The sequence below is a fragment of the Schistocerca piceifrons genome, chromosome 7 (assembly GCF_021461385.2).
Source record: "Schistocerca piceifrons isolate TAMUIC-IGC-003096 chromosome 7, iqSchPice1.1, whole genome shotgun sequence".
Taxonomy (NCBI): domain Eukaryota; kingdom Metazoa; phylum Arthropoda; class Insecta; order Orthoptera; family Acrididae; genus Schistocerca; species Schistocerca piceifrons.
The window spans coordinates 8,067,113-8,086,929 of NC_060144.1; the positions used below are offsets into that span (position 1 = coordinate 8,067,113).

The 19,817-nt window shown below is 38.4% G+C and overlaps 1 protein-coding gene across 1 annotated transcript in view; it reads right to left on the reverse strand.

The window, feature by feature from the left end:
* Positions 1 to 19,817, reverse strand: part of LOC124805008 (fibrillin-2-like) — a 425,338-nt gene that overhangs the window by 108,221 nt on the left and 297,300 nt on the right. Inside the window, exons 34-37 of the mRNA XM_047265408.1 lie at positions 16,142 to 16,390; positions 15,741 to 15,886; positions 15,535 to 15,643; positions 9,826 to 9,990 (exon numbers count right to left, since the gene is read on the reverse strand). Of these exons, the coding sequence (XP_047121364.1) occupies positions 9,826 to 9,990; positions 15,535 to 15,643; positions 15,741 to 15,886; positions 16,142 to 16,390 (669 nt within the window). The remainder of the gene's footprint in view (positions 1 to 9,825; positions 9,991 to 15,534; positions 15,644 to 15,740; positions 15,887 to 16,141; positions 16,391 to 19,817) is intronic.

The following is a 19,817-nucleotide window of genomic DNA, read 5'->3' on the forward strand; positions in this document are numbered from 1 at the left end:
TGTGTGTTTGCGCCTGCTGCTGCTTGGTGAGTGGATTTTTTATCTATCCAATTATTTAATATTTTCTACAAAGTAATTGAGTGACCTATAAATGAACTGTATTTGGAAAGTATTTTTTTAAGTCATTTGTCCATTGACTGGTTTGATATTGTCTGTCATCTATTCCTGTCTTCTACTAATGAGTTAAGCTCTTCAGAACTATTACACCCAATATTCTTCATAATCTGTTTTGCATATTCTAGTCATAATCATCGTCTCTTGTGCCTTTCAGTGCCAGTTTCACTATTTATAATTGCTGCAGACTATACCCAACTAAACTGTCCATTCTTCTAGTATGGGTTATGCACAGACATCTACCATTATCTATCCTTTTTAGTAGTTAATTTCATGCTTCCTCTGTCTATAATATTCATCAAAAACATATGTCTGCCTGCTTAGCTGGGTGGTAACATGCTTGCCTCCCATGCAAGTGGGCCTGGGTTCGATTCCCAGCCAGACTGGAGATTTTCTCCACTCATGGACTGGGTGTTGTGTTGTCCTCATCATCATTTCATCCTCATCACTGGAGCGCAAGTCACCCAATGTGACATCGAATGAAATAAGACTTACACTTGGGGGGCAAACTTCCTCGAATGGGGCCTCCCGGCCAATGATGCCATATGCTCATTTTCATTTTTTTCAATAACATATACAGAACACTTTCTTTGAAATATTTCATAATGTTTAAACATAGTATGTGTTCCAAAATCTTACTGCAAATCCTGTGCAACTTTCCAGTCTTTACATATGGCTCTTTCATCAAGCACATGAATTTGTAAATTTAGAGAAAGTTTGTGACAGTGTTACCTAGACACTATTCTTTGAAATTTTAAAGGTAGTGGGGTTAAATACAGGGAGCAAAAGATTATTATGACTTGTACACTTGTACAGAAACAAGAGGCCAATCATCAGTTTCATAGGACATGAAAGGCAAACAGTGTTTCAGGAGAGAGTGAGACAGAGTTGTAGCTTTCCACAATGATGGAGCAAAGCAATCAGTCATCCTTCCCTTTCAGGGTTTATTAAAACAAATCTAGATTTTAGCTAGTGCCTAGCCATTATCAATGCATTATTTCATAATTTCAATAAATGTCCCAGTACGTCAGTCGCCTGTTGTTCAGACTTCTGTCACAATTCATTCGTAGCCTTAAACTAAAGCGCATTGATAATGGTTAGGCACTAGCTGTAATCTAGATTTGCTTTAATAAAGCCTGAAAAGGAAGGCTGACTGATTTGAAAGTCATATCACAGTTGTTGAGTGCATTCCACATTCCTAATGGAAGTAACTTGATGAAGAGCTACAGCCTACACCTGGTGTTTTTTTCAATTTGTATATTGAGCAAGTAGTAAGGAAACGAAGAAGAAATTTGGAAATTGAATTAAGGTTCAGGGAGAAGAAATAAAAACTCCAAGGTTTGCTGATGAGATTGTAACTCTATCAGAGACAGCAAGGGTTTTGGGAGGGCACCTGAATGTAATGAACAGTGTCTTGAAAGGAGGATATAAAATGAACATCTGCTAGCGTAAAACAAGGGAAAGGGAATGTAGTTGAATTAAATCAGGAAGTAGGTTAGGAAATGAGACACTAAAAGAAGTGGATGATTTTAGTTATTTTGGTGGCAAAATAACTGATGGTAGCTGAAGTAGAGAGGGTATAAAATGCACACTGCAAATGGCAAGAAAGTCATTTCTGAAAAAGGGAAATTTGTTAACATCTAATATAAACTAAATTTAAGGAAGTCTTTTCTGAACGTACTTGAAGTGTAGTCTTGCGCAGAACTGAAATGTGGACAACAAGCAGTTCTGATATGAAGAGAATACAAACATTTGGAATGTGGTTCTATACAAGAATGCTCAAGATTGGATGGGTAGATTGAGCAACTAATGAGGAGTTAATGATTCAGACAGAAAATAAATTTATGACACAGCTTGACTAAACGAAGAGTTTGGTTGACACGACACATACTGTAGCATCAATGAATAGTTAATTTGATACTGTAGGGAAATGTGGTGAGTATGAGTTGTAGAGGGAAGATCAAGGTGTGAATACAATAAGCAGGTTCAAATTGATGTAGGTTGCAGTAGATATGCAAAGAGGCTTGCACAGAATTAACTGGGGTGGAGCACTGCATAACACTAGTCTTTGGTCTGGAGACCATAACAACAATTATAAATAATTTGACAAACAAAATTACATCTAAGAGAATTAAAGAAGTGAAATGGGTTGTTGTAGGATGGAACACAGCCCACAATATTTCAAAAACAATTTATAATTTACTGCAATTACATAGTTTCATTGTTGTTTCTGATCAATTTTACATGTTCGTATTAGTAAATAAGAATTTTTGCAAACAAAAAACATTCTGGAACTTGATAGGATACTATCACATACACCATCTACCTTGTGCCAACTGACAGCAGTGAAATAAGAAGCATAGTAAAGACATTACCAAACTGTAAATCTGCAGGATATATGGGGTCTAAAGTCCTACATTGAAAACCTAACCAGACGCCTTTTCTCTTCCATTTAATAGAATATTAAGATCAGGAAGTTCTCTTGACCCACTGAAAATAGTCTAAAAAGGGCTGAAAATGGAAAAATATAGACTAATTTCTGTCTTGCCTGTCTTTTCAAAAGTGTGGAGTATGGTCTCAACAGCCAAAGACTGTAGTCATGTATGTGTGAGTTACATTTGTGTCAGTGTGTGTGTGTGTGTGTGTGTGTGTGTGTGTGTGTGTGGGCGGGTGGGTGGCTGGGTGTGTTTCGTCTATTTCCAACGAAGGTCTTGTTGGTCAAAAGCTCACTTACTGACAGTCTTTTTGTTGCACCTGTCTGCGACTCAACATCTCCGCTAAATGATGAGTAGCAACTACCTTCTTCATAAGATTACAGAAAAGGTCATTTATGACAAAATTATAAAATTTTCAAATAAATATAGTTAATCTTTGAAATTCAGAATGGTTTTACAGATTAACTTTGTCAATTGCCACACAATTTATTGATGACATAATAACTGCTATAGAGAACAAGGAATATGTTACAGGCATATTCCTTGAGCTTGAAAAATGCACTTGACAAAGTGAGTATATCAATACTCATAGAGAAATTATAGAACATAGGCATCAGCGGCCTTGTTCATGGTCTAATAAAATTTTATCTAATAAAGAGAAACCAAACGGTACTATTAAAAATGGGCACTGGCACACACAGATCTAGCATTACTGATTTGAAATACATGTTTCCACAGTGCACGGAGCTCAGTACGGAGACCCCTTCTCTTCTTAATTTATGTAAATGAAATAAAATACTGCCTCCCAAATTCAAAGATAATTCTGTATGCTGATGTTATATTTACTGTATGCAAGCACATATATTATTACTAATAAGAAATATCATGCACCTGTATTAGAAATGAAATAGTTTAGAGTTTCAATGAAACTCATCTCAGTCTCAGCAGCAAGGGAACAGCAGTGATGGATTTCAACTCCATAAGACAGTCAGAGATTGAAAACAATTATGCATTTTAACTGATACTGCCACTAAAGGGAACTGTGTAAAATTCCTGGGAATAACAATACAAGACGCACGTCAGTGGGGTATGCATATGCACTTTCTAGCAAGCAAACTGGCAAAAAAAATATTTGTAATAAATACTTTTAGCAAGTATTACAATGACACACACGTAGTGTGGACTGCTTATCATCTATTGGTCTTATCTAGTATAAACTATGGAACCAAAGTATTGTGTGTCACAACACAGGCAAGCCTTTACGAGCCCTGAAAGTCACAGCAAAGGCTGTATGAATAATTTGTGGTGCTAAACCAAGAGACTCACGCCACAATTTACTACCCACATATTAATAATGGCTGACATATTGTCATGAGAGATGCCACAACTGTACAAATTTTTATAGCATTTATTGTAACAGTCCTAGTGGCAGTTAGTCACATTTTATTACAGGTTATGATCACATTTAAGTAGATAATACAGATTCAAAACATTTAAAAATCTTAAAACTGTACGTGAATAAGTAGATAATATAGACGAACTGATGAAATCTAAAATTTAAAATTCATGAAGTTTTACCTAATTAATCACAAGTTGCGAAAAGTCAAATCTCTTTAAAAAGATCATAGACATTTGCTGTAAAATATAAGGAACAACATTGTAGTGCAGTTGTGACAACATTCAGTGGCATCCAGCATTTTAGTAAATCCAGTAAAGGATGGAAGGTGTGAGGGGGAAAGGGGGGAAGAGGAAAGGCACTAATATCATGCAGTATTAAAATGTAACACAGATATTGTCTAAAAGATGTAATACAATTAATTTTTAAAAATGAAGTAATGTCCGATAATATATCTAATAATGATACATGGGTCTGTATGATGCAAAGTGGATATGACAAAATGATAAATTCCACTGAATGTTGCCACAAGTGTACTATAGATAGGTTTTTTTAATTATTTTACAACTGATGACTATGTTCTTTTTAAAGAAATTTGACTTTACACAACTTGTGATTAATCAGGTACAAATTTAAGAATTTTACATTTTAAATATTTTGAATCTACAGGGTGAAGAAAAATGGTGACATGACATTTAAACCCTAGATAGCTCATGCCAGTAGGGACCAAAATTACTAAAGTTGTGTAGGTCAACAACACACCATTTTTAAACTATGGAAACTTGGTGCCACGCACTCCATTTGGTCATGGGATTGCCCTGTTGCTGTTTGTCGGCTGACAGGCAGCGCAGTGGTTCTTGGTTCACACATACAAACATCCCTCACCCTGTCACTGCCCTAACCAGAGACACACACATGTCGAATAGGTCTTGCTTCGCTTTGGAGTACACACACGTCACCTGCAATTTAGTTATACAGTAAGCATGGTGGCACAGTATTTGTTTGAAGAACAATGAGATATTGTTCTTTTTTTTATGGACTAGCCAATGGTAACGCACATGAAGCTTGATGGTTGTACAAGGAACAGTACCCAACAGGATGCCAGCCACACCCACAAACATTTACAGCAATTCCCCAGCGATTTGGTGAAGCAGGCTCATTAGCGGGATATCATGTTTATGCTGGAAGACCTCGAACACAGCGGGATGCTGCATTTGAAGAGACTGTTCTTGAGCGCTTCAATGAAGCACCTATGACAAGTACTCAAGCAGTTGGACACAACATGGGGGTCACTCATCAGTTAGCCTGGGAGATTTTGAGGGATGACGGCCGGCATCCATTTAGTTTCCACCTTGTTCAAGACCTACATTTAGTTTCCACCTTGTTCAAGACCTAAATCTTGTGGTGGACTATGAACACAGACTAGGGTTTTGCTGGTGGTTTCAGCAACGTGTTGCATCAGATCCCAACTTCCCCACCATCATGTTGTTCACTGATGAGTGCACCTTCCATCGGGATGGCCTTTACAACACTTGGACACCAGTAACAATTTGTTCAACATTTGGGCAGGCACTGTGTGTGACCATCTGATTGGGCCGGTCCGTCTACCTCCTTGACTTACTGGGGCAAATTACCTTAACTGTTTGCAAGACACTCTACCCGGCCTGCTGGAAGCTGTTCCCCTGGACATACGAATATGCATGTTTTTGCAGCATGGTGGGGCATCTGCACATAACAGTTGTACTGTGTGTCGATATTTAAATGAACTCTTCGACAGCCGGGTAATTGGCAGAAGTGCTCGTATGACATGATCACCACACATCATGCCATCGGACTTTTTCCTGTGGGGATTCTTCAAGGTTTTAGTTCAACCAACCAGACACGAACCACCTAGAAATGAAGAGGAATTAATGGCTCGCATTCAACATGCCATCAAGGTAATGCCAGGAATCTTTGAAAGAGTTTGGCAAAACACCGTTCGACGTTACCAAGCTTGTGTCGCATCAGAGGGTCACCAGTCCGAGCACCTGCTTTAAGTAAACAATGTCCTAGCTACAAAAAAGGCCCTTTTCAGGGCTGGCACAACTTGTAAAATACTTTCTGTACCCGAACTAACAGCTGTTTTGATGGGTTTGTTCCTGGTATGTCTTATCATGAATCTACAACGGATGTGTTGGGACCCTGGCGGATTCGCCTACAGGCCCTCAGAGGGGAAGGCTGGAGCACTACCACCGAGTGTGTGGGCCACCTTGGATACATCACAATCTGCAGCAGGAAAAGCATTCGCGGTCATGTGTTATCCAGAGCATCCGGCAACAGGTAATCCCAAGGCCAATCGGAGTGCGTAGTGCCAAGTTTCTGTAGTTTAAAAATTGTCCGTTGTCGACCTACACAGCATAAGTAATTCTGGTTCCTACTGGGATCAGCTATCCAGGGTTAACATTTTGTGACACAATTTTTTTCCAGCCTGTATATTAAATATTGAAATAGTTATTTATTAACGTATTGTTTTATTTCATTCTTAGATCTGGAGATGAGCATTTAATGTGATCGAAACTAGTTATCAGATGCAACTAACAGCCACTGGGGGATGGGGGAGAGGTGGTACCACCCACACCATGTTATAAATACTTATGCATATTTTTAAATTGACCATGTTGGTCTGAAAACTTAAACAAAATATGAACAATGACCTACAAAAACACACTACTAGAAACAAAGATCAGTTTCATCTCACAAGCCACTGAACTGGATTGTATCAAAGAAATCTACTCTATGCAGGATTGAGCCCTACAATTTCTTTGCTGAGTGCAGTCACATCTCTCCTCACTGTAAAATTTAAAGCCAGAATAAAAAGAAATATTGATTGCCAACCCACACTACTCACTAGATGGGTGTTGCAGCTTCACATAGAATAAAGAAAATTTTGTGTAGGTTTCACACAAGTATATTAGTATTACTTAATATAAGGACTTAATACTCAGTTTTTGTTTTCATATTTTTGCTTGTTATGAATTGGCAAATTCAGAAAAATGCTCCTTGCATCATTTGATATTGAATAAAGTTATTACTGTTATTCCTTTTGACAAAATCACTTCACAATTGAAACATTTTAGAGAAAAGAAACAAAAGTTCTAATAAAATATTCTTCTGATGAAACAAGACAGGAGGAATTTTTTAAAGTATAGGTTTTATTTATCTTGCAATTGAATGATACTATAGTTTAGTCTTTGTCTCCCCTCATCCTCATGACAGATCTATTTCTCTCATCCTGGGGCCTAAGTGATCTTCCCTTCATTTTTGATGTTAGCCATGCTAACCCTCTCTCCTCCCTGAGGAAATAACTATTAGTTCTGAATGCTAGGATAATGCACATACTTTTATGTGTATCCATTGGCAGTATTGAAATTTTGCCTCCTGAAGTAATGAAAGTCAAGAGTAGAGGTATCAATTTATGTCAAATTCTATGATCTACAGTCCCTTGGTAGTGTAAGTAATTTATGCTTCTATGTCAATGCAATTAAAAGATATGGACATATATACGAGGGCAGTTCAATAAGTAATGCAACACATTTTTTTTCTCGGCCAATTTTGGTTGAAAAAACCGTAAATTTCTTGTGGAATATTTTCAAACATTCCAGCTTCGTCTCGTATAGTTTCATTGACTTACGACAGGTGGCAGCGCTGTACGGAGCTGTTAAAATGGCGTCTGTAACGGATGTGCGTTGCAAACAACGGGCAGTGATCGAGTTTCTTTTGGCGGAAAACCAGGGCATCTCAGATATTCATAGGCGCTTGCAGAATGTCTACGGTGATCTGGCAGTGGACAAAAGCACGGTGAGTCGTTCGGCAAAGCGTGTGTCATCATCGCCGCAAGGTCAAGCAAGACTGTCTGATCTCCTGCGTGCGGGCCGGCCGTGCACAGCTGTGACTCCTGCAATGGCGGAGCGTGCGAACACACTCGTTCGAGATGATCGACGGATCACCATCAAACAACTCAGTGCTCAACTTGACATCTCTGTTGGTAGTGCTGTCACAATTGTTCACCAGTTGGGATATTCAAAGGTTTGTTCCCGCTGGGTCCCTCGTTGTCTAACCGAACACCATAAAGAGCAAAGGAGAACCATCTGTGCGGAATTGCTTGCTCGTCATGTGGCTGAGGGTGACAATTTCTTGTCAAAGATTGTTACAGGCGATGAAACATGGGTTCATCACTTCGAACCTGAAACAAAACGGCAATCAATGGAGTGGCGCCACACCCACTCCCCTACCAAGAAAAAGTTTAAAGCCATACCCTCAGCTCGTAAAGTCATGGTTACAGTCTTCTAGGACGCTGAAGGGGTTATTCTGTTCGATGTCCTTCCCCATGGTCAAACGATCAACTCTGAAGTGTATTGTGCTACTCTTCAGAAATTGAAGAAACGACTTCAGCATGTTCGTAGGCACAAAAATCTGAACGAACTTCTCCTTCTTCATGACAACGCAAGACCTCACACAAGTCTTTGCACCCGAGAGGAACTCACAAAACTTCAGTGGACTGTTCTTCCTCATGCACCCTACAGCCCTGATCTCGCACGGTCGGATTTCCATATGTTTGGCCCAATGAAGGACGCAATCCGTGGAGGCACTACGCGGATGATGAAGAAGTTATTGATGCAGTACAACATTGGCTCTGACATCGACCAGTGGAATGGTACCGTGCAGGCATACAGGCCCTCATTTCAAGGTGGCGTAAGGCCGTAGCATTGAATGGAGATTACGTTGAAAAATAGTGTTGTGTAGCTAAAAGATTGGGGAATAACCTGGTGTATTTCAATGCTGAATAAAACAACCCCTGTTTCAGAAAAAAAAAAAGTGTTGCATTACTTATTGAACTGCCCTCGTATCACATTTTTTAAACTCGCAAACTCACCTATCAAAACCTATAAGTGAATCATCTATATATTTGTTGGGCCAGGTGGTCTAGAGATGGCACTGTAGCTCAGCATGTTCAATCAGGGTACTGGCTACCCCATTTTTTTGGATGAAAAGCCAGTTTTGAAAAAAGAAAAACAGTGAAACATGTGACTTCTGAAATTTTCCCGGCGTATTTCTTCTTCTAATAATTTCTGGGTATGCAGCCGGATCCCGTCGACATTCTGCCACGATATTTCAGATTCAGCATAAATACCGCGACTGGACCTGGGCTCTTCAGTAGTTGTGTACTCACCTGATGATGGCCGGACGTCTCTGGGCCGAAATATCGTGGCAGAATGTCGACGGGATCCGGCTGCATACCCGGAAATTATTAGTAAAAGTGAAACATGTGTCTGGAAACCAAAATCGGTCAAACCATAGATTTTTCAGTCTTCATTTTAACATAGCCTTCATCTCCCAATGATGTGAGGAGTTATCAAATCAACACGTGGTTCAGATTCCACATTAAACTGTAGGTCCCGTTCCCTAGTTAGATAACAGGGGTAGATTAGGGATGCGCAAGTTACCAAAGTGGCATCCAGTAGCACTATGGGCACCAAGCCATTGAACCACAATAAACTATTATCTATATACATAGTTAAGTTCGTACAGAACCGTCAGAGTGCAAGTCTACTCTTACTTGTCTGGTTTGTTCCTATTCTTCATGCTTTTATTTGAACATCTTTGGAAAGAATGAAGTGTAGAACATATTAATTTGCTATGGGTACACAGAGTACCCCAATTATAATATACCTCTCAAGTTCATTAAGTCTAGTTAAAGAAGATATTATCACATCTTTAATGGACTATGTTTATGTGTCCCCTTGATCTATAAAAACACCTATCCTTACAAATTTGTTATTCTGGAGCTGATAATGTGACTGAACAAGCAGTAAAAAAAAATAAACTGTGCAAAATTCTTACCTCTTCTGTAATTATCATAACATAAATCTTGACGTACATCAATACATTTCATTCCATTTTGACTGAGAACATAGCCCTCCTGACATTCACATATCATTCCTCCATCAGTATTAATGCAGATCCCATCTTCACATATTCCCTCATTCTCAACGCATTCATCAATGTCTGAAAAGGAAACTCATTTTCAGTTACACCTTAATAAGAATTTAACACATATAATCTATTGAAGACATGTTTGCCCCCATCAGCATATCTGTGAACATGTATGAGCTCAAAGCGAAGAAAGAACAACAGATTACGCCTTATGAAACTAAAAAATAATTTCCCTGTGAAATAAAAATGAAACAATAACCAGAGTAAAAATCTATTGCTAGATAACATTCAATAATATATTGCCCTGTCCCGTGCACTGTGTGGGTGGTCTTTGGCAGGCAGTATATAAGTTGACAGAAATTTCTGTTTGAGCCTATCCTATTACTTGATGGTGGCCCTCCTAAGATAATCCAGTATGTGCAATAATGCACTGCAACTTCACCCATCTCCAAGCCTGCCCAATCAGATATACTTGTAATTCAGGTATACAGCAGTTTGGTAGTCTTCCCACGTTAAATGGTGAGCACAAGTAACAGCAGAGCTGGTATGCGGCATAACTGCTTTCACAGGTGGCCCTACCTCTGACATGGTAGAATATGCCTGTGATGTCACTTGAACAAGGTTTTCTGTGTGGGTGCATAAGATAAATCTTGCATTTGGGTCTCATTAGGGTATGACCCATGTGTAAAGAAGGTAGGATTAGGGAGGGCCATGATACTTCACAAACTGTGTGGCCAGCAGAATATGACTTTGGGAGCAGTTGGAAGGTAGTCTAATGCTTTGTGAAGGGTACAGTTAAGTGGTGAGATGGTGGGTGATGAAGGGGGTGTTCCTTTGCAGCTGGTTTGTAGAAGTAGTTGGGCACTTAGTGGCACATGTGGATATTGTCTGTGAAGGCTTTAGTGACTGTCAATGTCCTGCTATAAGTGAGTGGTTAGACTCTATGGGAGACATTTTTGTAAGGAAAAGATAATGAAGCCATGCATGTGAATGTGAGACAATGTGTGTGTGTGTGTGTGTGTGTGTGTGTGTGTGTGTGTGTGTGTGTGTGTGTGTGTGTGTGTGTGTTACAAAGAAAGTATAATAAACATGTAATAACATCAACCTACAAAATATGAACAAAAATTAATATAAACCAACATATTTATTTTCAGTAGTTTGTGTCACACAGCTTGTAGTTACCAAAATCATATACAACACCAACAGTTGCAATGAAGACCTTTACTATTGTTACCAATTTAAACTGTTACTAACCACCATCAGGTACAAGAAGTTTTTCAATTGCATTACCTCTATCGATTCATCTGTGACAATCCATTCCACTCCACAAATATGAACTTGACAGCACAACTCACTACAGAAAAATAATCTTGATCATCTTGTGCTCCACAGCTAATGCTAATAAGAAGAACCACAGCTACATTAAGGTACATTTATTGTGTCACAACCACTTTCACTCATTGAACATCATCAGGTGATACTGCCAACACTCTGCATAACAAAGTTCACAGAATGTGCTGATGTCATTACTCAAGAAGTCTGATTGCATTTAACAATGAAGGCAAATTCTGGAACATGATGAGCACATAAACACTCTGCCTATAACCTGGTGCAAGCAAAGTGAGCAGTGAGTCGAGGAACACGAAAGCTGTGCACACTAGCAGAGTCTAGAATTGGCCTGCTCACTAATCTGCTGGTGTGAGCTTTTTCACGCTCAAGCCGCATCAGTGAGCATGGCTGGCTCACAATGAAATGTAGTGGGGAAAGGAGTGGAGAGGGGAAGGTAGGGGAGGGAGGCATCAGAACAAGGTAGCTTTGCTGATAATATCCTGTTATACAGAGATGTATCGCTTCAAGGTAGTTTGCTAATGATTTTTGTAGCAAATTTATTTTTTTAGACAGTTTTATTAATGAGATTCATTTATTTAGCATATAAATACACTATAAAACACATCAATGAAGGCTGCAGAAGAAACTAAAATAAAATAAAGTCAAATACAGAATACAATATGACAATGAAACGGAAGAACACATTGAGGCAGATAAATTCTGCAACTTGCATCTTCATATTCTGACAACCAGACTGGCAACCTGTTCAAGTCAGAACAGTGTGGTGTTGAAGTAACCCAGGCTATCTTGATAGGCTCTCAGTTCATGCTCCTGTGCTATGTATTGGACAGTTTGATTTGGAGCCCCACAGTCACAACTGGAACTGTGTAGCTACCCTCACTTGTGGAGACTGTGTGTTCAGTTTTTCTATTGGACTAATATGTCTCAGTCCTCAGAGAAGGCACTATCATTACAGTTCTCATGCCATTTAGTATCCCTGCTGAAGTTGGTAGCTACCAGATGTTTGGCCAATCAGAGGGGAGTCTCTGCAGTAAAGTCAAGTTGTTTCCAAAACTGGACTATCTTCATGGATGGAAAGTAGATGAGTATTCATTACATTCATATATTCCTTCGTAAAAGCTTCCTGTCTCGGTGGGAAACATGGGGCTATATGACTAAGTGCTGGGAGCCAGTATAGTGGAAAAGTCTTTATACATCCAGTTCTTATAGCAACATTGAACTGGGTGTGCACCTCCTTTACATCCTTGCTGGTTAGCCACACTGATGCTCAGTACTTAGTTGCAGAATACACTAAGGAGGGTACAGAGGTTCATAGGGTATCCACTGCTGCTCCTCAGTTAGCGCTGCATAAACTCTGAATGAGATTGTTGAGTGAATTTATTACGTGGAATACATTTTTAAGATGTCTCTCTAGAATACCCCCCGAGCACTCTGAATGTTTTTGACAGTTGATTTTAGTATTATTCATGTGAACCTTCAGCTCTTATCCAGCCATTTTGTTGATCAAATGAAAACGGCTGACATCTGTCTTGGAGGGATTGGTACTAGACTCCATTTAGTTAGATGCCCATGCATTTTATTTTGGTCATCAGTGATAATGTTTTCATCATCTTGGAACTGCTTCTTCTGGATAGCTAGAGCCATATCATTAGCACTGCTGTACTTCCTTGACAAGGTTTCAGGCAGGTCAGAGATGTAGAAGTTAAGAAAACATTGGCGCTAACACTGGTCCTTAGCACAGTTCATCAGTCAGTTTCCTCTGTTTGCTTATGTTATAACCCTGCATCACCTGGAAGTATCTATCTGAAAACATGTTGTTGATGAGTATGGTCTGGTGTGGAATTACTTTTATCACTTTGTGCAGAAGCCCTTCTTTCCACACAGTGGCACAGGCAGCTGTTAGGGTTACGGAAGTTACTGCCAACTTTTTTGTTTCTGACAACTTGCCTCAGTATGTGTGGCTGGGCTCTAAAACTGGCCTGTGCAACTCCCATTTAGTGTGAAATCCATCTACTCTGGTGGGATAACTTCTAGGATTCGTGGTCCCATGCTATTCAAAAGTACCTTTCTAGAAGTTTGTAGCAGCAGCCAAGAAGAGCTGTCGAGCAGTAGCTTTCATTCGATGGTTTCTTTGGTTTCAGCAGCGCTTTTACTTTAGTAATAAGTAAAGTTGGTCCCCAAAGGACTAGTTTGACTGCCTAATTGAAAAGGTTTTTCCTATTTTTCATGCCTACAGGCACCTTTACCCCACAAAGTACGAGAGTTGTGCATGTAAGTGAATTTGTGAAGTGTAGGTGACTATAATGGGTGTGTGAATAGTGTAGTGTCATGTTCATGGAGGAGACGATGAGAGAAGGGAGAGGGTGAAACCCAGTGCCAGCATGTAGCCTACTCCTGTCAAAGAACACCAAGAGGACCGCCGAGCTTAGTGTCCCCATCCAACGGACAGACTGTCATCAACAATGTTGCATGCCCTCACTTCATAAGACACTGCGGAGACATTTGGAATAGAATCCAGGACACTGGCGCAAAGACTGATGATCAGGGACTTTATGCCACCACTTCTCTTGTCCCCTTGCTGTAGAGGCAAAGAGAAAATTGTCAACTGCGTGTTGTGTACTTGGATGGCTACCTATCAAAGTACTGGCCATGCACGACAGTGGTTAACTTCTGTGATCTGACAGGAATCAGTATTTCCACCTCAGCATGGATGTTGACATTACTAGTTAAGTATTGATGAGAAATCACAATGAAATGAAACATCTCTTTTAATATTTTGATGAAGCAAATAACATGGCGCAGCTAAGTACGAAACCCAATACTTCCCACAATTGATGCAGTATGATGATGAATGCCAATTTAGGGTGAAATTTAAATTGACAAACTTGTATTTTGTTATCATTTTATTTAAATTTTAAATGCAGAAACACAAGATGTTACTCAATTTTACTTATTTTGTTTTTCACTAAAGCATCAATGTCTGGTATGACTTTATGAATGCTAGTGATTTGAAGACAAGCTTTTAAGTTGAAGTCTTTCAGAGAGCATCTGTGGGCAAATTTATTCTCCCCACTGGGGAAAAATGTTGCTCGTACAAGTAAGTAGATCCAAATATAAACATAATCATAGCTGCAGACCAGAAAAAGTTTTGGAAATTTATGTTTAGGGAGATTCTTATAAAAGTCTGCAAGGCCAATTTTATTATGAAATTTATCACACAACTGTTGCACTGGCATTCTAATTGAAGCTCAGTTTCCACATTGTCAACATCCACTGAAAAGAAGTGAAAGTGCACCAGACACTGGCAATCTGAAAAGCAATATAGTAACTTGTCAAACTGCAGCTTCATTTGTTGAGCATTCCTCCTGAAAACTAAAATGTTGTGGAAAACTATTTAGATGTTCTCCCATATGCTGAATAGCTTCTTCAGTTGCATCACATGACAGTGCTGTCTTTAATTTTTGCAGCTTTGCTTCTTTCTGTTCGCCTTCCAAGAGTCCATAATCTTTAGCATGTAAGGTATTGTAATGTTGTTGTAAACTGAATTTTTTGTTGTGTTCAGAGCTTTGAAGCACACTAAGCATATCAAGATGTCATTGTGTATCGTAAGGATATAAGCATCCTGCACTGATGCATTGTAAATTGATGTTGGTTTGCCTGACCATCAGTTTGGAGTTCCTAACCCAGCCATTATGTTGCTGTTTATCTGTTTAAAAAGAGCTGCTCTCAACTTTAAGCACTGAACCACAAGTATATACACTTGCAACTAAGGTTACATTGAATGTAACTTGGTCATTCCTCTGACAGCAATGCACTGGTTGCACTTCCCCTGCACTATGTAATGACGTCTGATCACCCCATTTTACAGCAGGTGCTCACTGCCTACGCAGCGAGAGAGAATGAGCACTCTTGATCACCCAGCCACATCCTGAACAGATGTGGCCTAGCATACCATAATTAAACAATGTTTGTGAGCCTGATGATGATTAATAATAATGTAACAAGTAGCAATAATAAAGGTTTTTATATTAGCTGATGGTGGTACAATTTGTTTTTCGATACATATATCTGCGTAACATTTTTTATTTATGCTGTATAGTGTCTGAACCCCACTATAGTGGCACAAAAATTTAATTCAAACATCAACAGAACTCACTTTCATAATTGTATTAAAACCTGTTGTAAGTTAATCAGAAACCAAAACCAAGTACAGCCTATTTTTATTTCTTTGAGAGTCTTTAATATGAAAAATTGAACACAAATTACCTTCACATAATCTGCCATCTGGACTTAGCTCATAACCAGGTGGGCAGTTGCAGACAAAAGAACCCATGAGATTTTGACATTTTCCTGGAGGTGGACATGTGCCCGGTTTCTAAACAGAAACAATACACTGACATAGTAACAACGAAGAACTTGACACTCACTTAGAAGAGTGAATACTGCTCAATATACTAATGTTAAAGACTAACCTCCCGGCACTCATCCACGTCTCTGCAGTGTTGACCATCTGCAGCAAGAACATATCCTTCTGCACATTCACAGCTGAAGGATCCCATTACATTACGGCATCGTCCATTGCGGCATAATGTAGGCATAATGCGGCATTCGTCAACATCTGAGAGTGTGAAGAATAATTTTTGTTCACAGCTAATCAAGTTTGAAGCAGTCAAATGACAGCTATTGATATCTACATCTAGTTAAGGATTTATACAACTTTTATTAGAACAAATATGACAATCTTTTGATCTCACAAATGAAATCCCGAAAAGAATGACTCTATTTAAATTATTATTTAAAACTGATAAATGAAATAAATAATAGTACAAGGTAAAACATTTAATTAATTGAAAAATAGTAATCATATACTTACCTATACAATCATTGTTATGACTAAGTTTGAACCCTGGGTAACAGTGGCATTTGTAATGCCCCACAGTGTTAATACAAGTTCCATTGTTGCAGATATTTGGGTGGCGAAGGCATTCATCAATATCAACACAGGTATCCCGGCTAGGAGCCAAGATGTAGCCATCATTACAAAGACACTGGAAGCTGCCTTGGAAGTTCTTACACTCACCATTGCTACAGATTCCTGGCCGTTCTGAACATTCATCGATATCTGCAAGATATTTTAAAAACATTGTTCATCTGAAACATTAAGAATGCCTTAGGTATTACATTAATTAATGTTTAATTAACAAAAATATCAAATTATCCACATTTAACCAAAAACATTATTAATAATTTTTAATATTCGTTCATTCATTACTTGACAATGTTCCATGGAGCTTTGGGGATATGAGTGAGCAAGATGTACATTAACAGAAACTTTAAAAAATGAAGAAATTAAACAACGGTTTCAAAGAGCATTGCACAAAGATAGCGATGGCATATCCACAATAAATAAGGAAGCGGGATGGGAGGAGATCAAAAACGAAATAGTTGAAATAGCAAAAGAAAATTGTCTCGTGAAAAGAGTAAGAAGACATCCATGGTGGGACAATGAATGTGATGAGAACCTGGAGAAGAGACAGAAATTGTGGCAGAAATGGAACTCCACAAAAGATCCTCAAGATCTTGACAATTTTAAAATCCAGAGAAGAGAAACAGCTAAGCTTTTCCGTAATAAAAAAAGAAGACAATTTCAGGATAACCTAGAACAGATTGAGGAAGACTTTAAAAGAAATAATTCTAGAGATTTCTACAAAACTTTTAGAAAACAGCTAACCAAATACCAATCCCCAAATTTATGTTTTAAAGATGAAGAGAACAAGCTAGGTTTGACAAACAAGACTAATTGTGAAATATTAGCAAAATATTTCGAGAATCTACTAAATTGTGAACCACCCAAAGATAAAATGAGTTTTGAAAACCACCGAAATACTAATACCGAGTCAAAACCTCCAGACGCTGAAGAAATAAAACACATAATACACAGTCTAAAAAACAATAAAGCCCCAGGTGAAGACTCCATAGTACCAGAAATCCTAAAAATAATGGATACCAACCTCCCACAAGTTTTGGAACATATGTTTAAGAAGATCTGGGACGAAGAAAGAATTCCTGAAGACTGGCAGTGTGCCCTGATACACCCACTACACAAAAAGGGGGATAAGATGAATGTTAATAATTATAGAGGGATCTCGCTACTACCAGTAGGATACAAAATTTTGTCAAGGAAATTACTTCAAATCGTGGAGCCAGTTCTGGATAAAAAAATAGGTGAATATCAAGCAGGTTTTAGACAAGGTAGATCCTGTGTTGAACAAATATTTAACCTGAAAACACTAATTCGTTACAGAATCTCAAGAGGCCAGAGATTTGCAATAGTATTTGTAGATTTCAAAAAAGCATACGACTCGGTAGATAGAGAAACATTACTGAAAGTATTGGAAGAATTTGGGGTCGATAAGAAAACAATTCAAATTATCAAACAGACGCTAACAAACAGTAAGGCCAAAGTTAAATTTATGGGTGAAATTTCAAGGAAGTTCGAAATTAAAACAGGTGTTAGACAAGGTGATGGTTTATCCCCAATCCTCTTCAACTGCGTACTGGAAAAGATATTGAGAATATGGAAAGAAGAACTCAAAGGCACCAAGAATGACATCAGAATTGGAACAAAAAAAGAAAAAATAGAAGTGGACTGTTTAGCTTTTGCAGACGGTCTGGCAATAGTTACAGAAAACGAAGAAATAGCTCAGAACTACCTGGAGAAACTACAAGAAGTTTCGGCCAGAGCTGGACTGCAGATTTCATTTGAAAAAACCGTGTATATGTCTAATCATAGAAATAACAAGAAAAATCTTATTACTAAATACGGCAATATTAAGAGAGTAGAAAAATTTAAGTATTTAGGTGAAATAATTCAAGTGAATGGTTTAGACAAGAGTGCAAACCAGGCGAGAGCAAGGAAAATGGAATTTGCTTTTCAAAAAACCAAAGACATATATAACAAAAAAAACATTTCGATTCAAGCTAAATTAAGACATTATAAAACTGTCATTAGACCAGAATGCCTGTATGCATCGGAGTGCCTAACTCTTAACAAAAAGGGGGAAATAGAAAACATGGAAAAGAAAGAAAGGAAAATTTTGAGAAAAATATTAGGACCGAGAAAGATTGGAGAAGAGTACAAGCTAAAGAGTAATAAGGAAATATACAAAACTATTGAGAAAGTGAGTGAGGCAATGCGTAAACGCAGACTAACGTTTTATGGTCACCTGTCGAGGATGGATGGAAACAGACTAACAAGAAAAGTGTTTGAACATAGTAACAGGAACGAAAAAACCAACAATAAATGGATACAGATGGTGAAAAAGGATTTGGCCTATTTTAATGTCACCCGTGAGTCAATCAGGGACAGGGAAAAGTTTAGACAAATAGTGAACGAAATTAAGTGTTTTCCAGAAGAAACGAAACTAAAGAATAATAACAGGAAATGGTTGGAAGAGCGGAGGAGGAACCACTCGAAAATGATGAGGAAATATTGGGAAGAGAGAAAAAAAGATCAAAAAGCCGGGCAAGTGAATTGTTGAACGTGGTCCAAAGATGGCCGAAATCGAAAGAAGAAGAAGAAGAGAGAAAAGCAGTGTAGCAGTTAGAAATTAAGTCTGTACATTGTGTTAAAAACATATTGTTATTAAATTGACGAGTTCTAATTGTGCTTATACACTATGTGTGGCAATTAAATAATGCGACTACACACCTCCTACCACACAGCTGTATGGGGGAGTTGGTACTGGAATGCAGTTGACCCTGAATCTTCAAGAGCACCACCATTCATTTCATCTTTCTATCTACTTTAGTTTACTTCTGAGCTTTTATTGTAACAGACATTCTTCTGTAGTGGTGCCGCAAGCATGGTGAACTTAAAAATTGAGCGGCACATTAACCTCAGATTACTTGTGAAATTAGAAAAGTTGGCAGCTGAATGTTTTCATACATTAAAGGAGGTGCTTGAAGATAATGCTATGTCACGTGCAGAAGTTTCTGAATGTTACAAACAGTTTTCAGAAGGCAGGAAGAGTTGAAGATGATGAATGTCCCAGTCAATCTATGAGTTCAGGAAAATTAATAAAATTATGTGGAATGACCAATACTTGAGCATCTTGAAGCTCATAGACATGGTGAGTGTGAACAAAGAGACAGTAAGACAAATATTGCATGATGAATTAACCATGAAAAAAGTTTGTGCAAGACTTGTTCTGAAAAACCTCTCTCAAGAACAAAAAGGCCATCGGAAGAACATTTGCTCTGATGTCTTGGAATGACTCAACAAAACACACTATTTTCTCACACATCATCACATGTGATGAAACGTGGATCTTGCAGTATGACCCACAAACAAAGCGTCATTGCCAAGAATGAAAAAAGTATGGACAAGCAAGTCAAAATTGAAGGTAATGTTGTTGATTTTTTATATGAGAAGTGTTATCATAATGGAATGTGTGCTGAGGGTCAAACTGTTAACCATAAATATTACAAAGAAGTTCTAATCAAGCTGAGGGAAAGAATAACGAAGAAACGACTGAATTTGTGAAAGA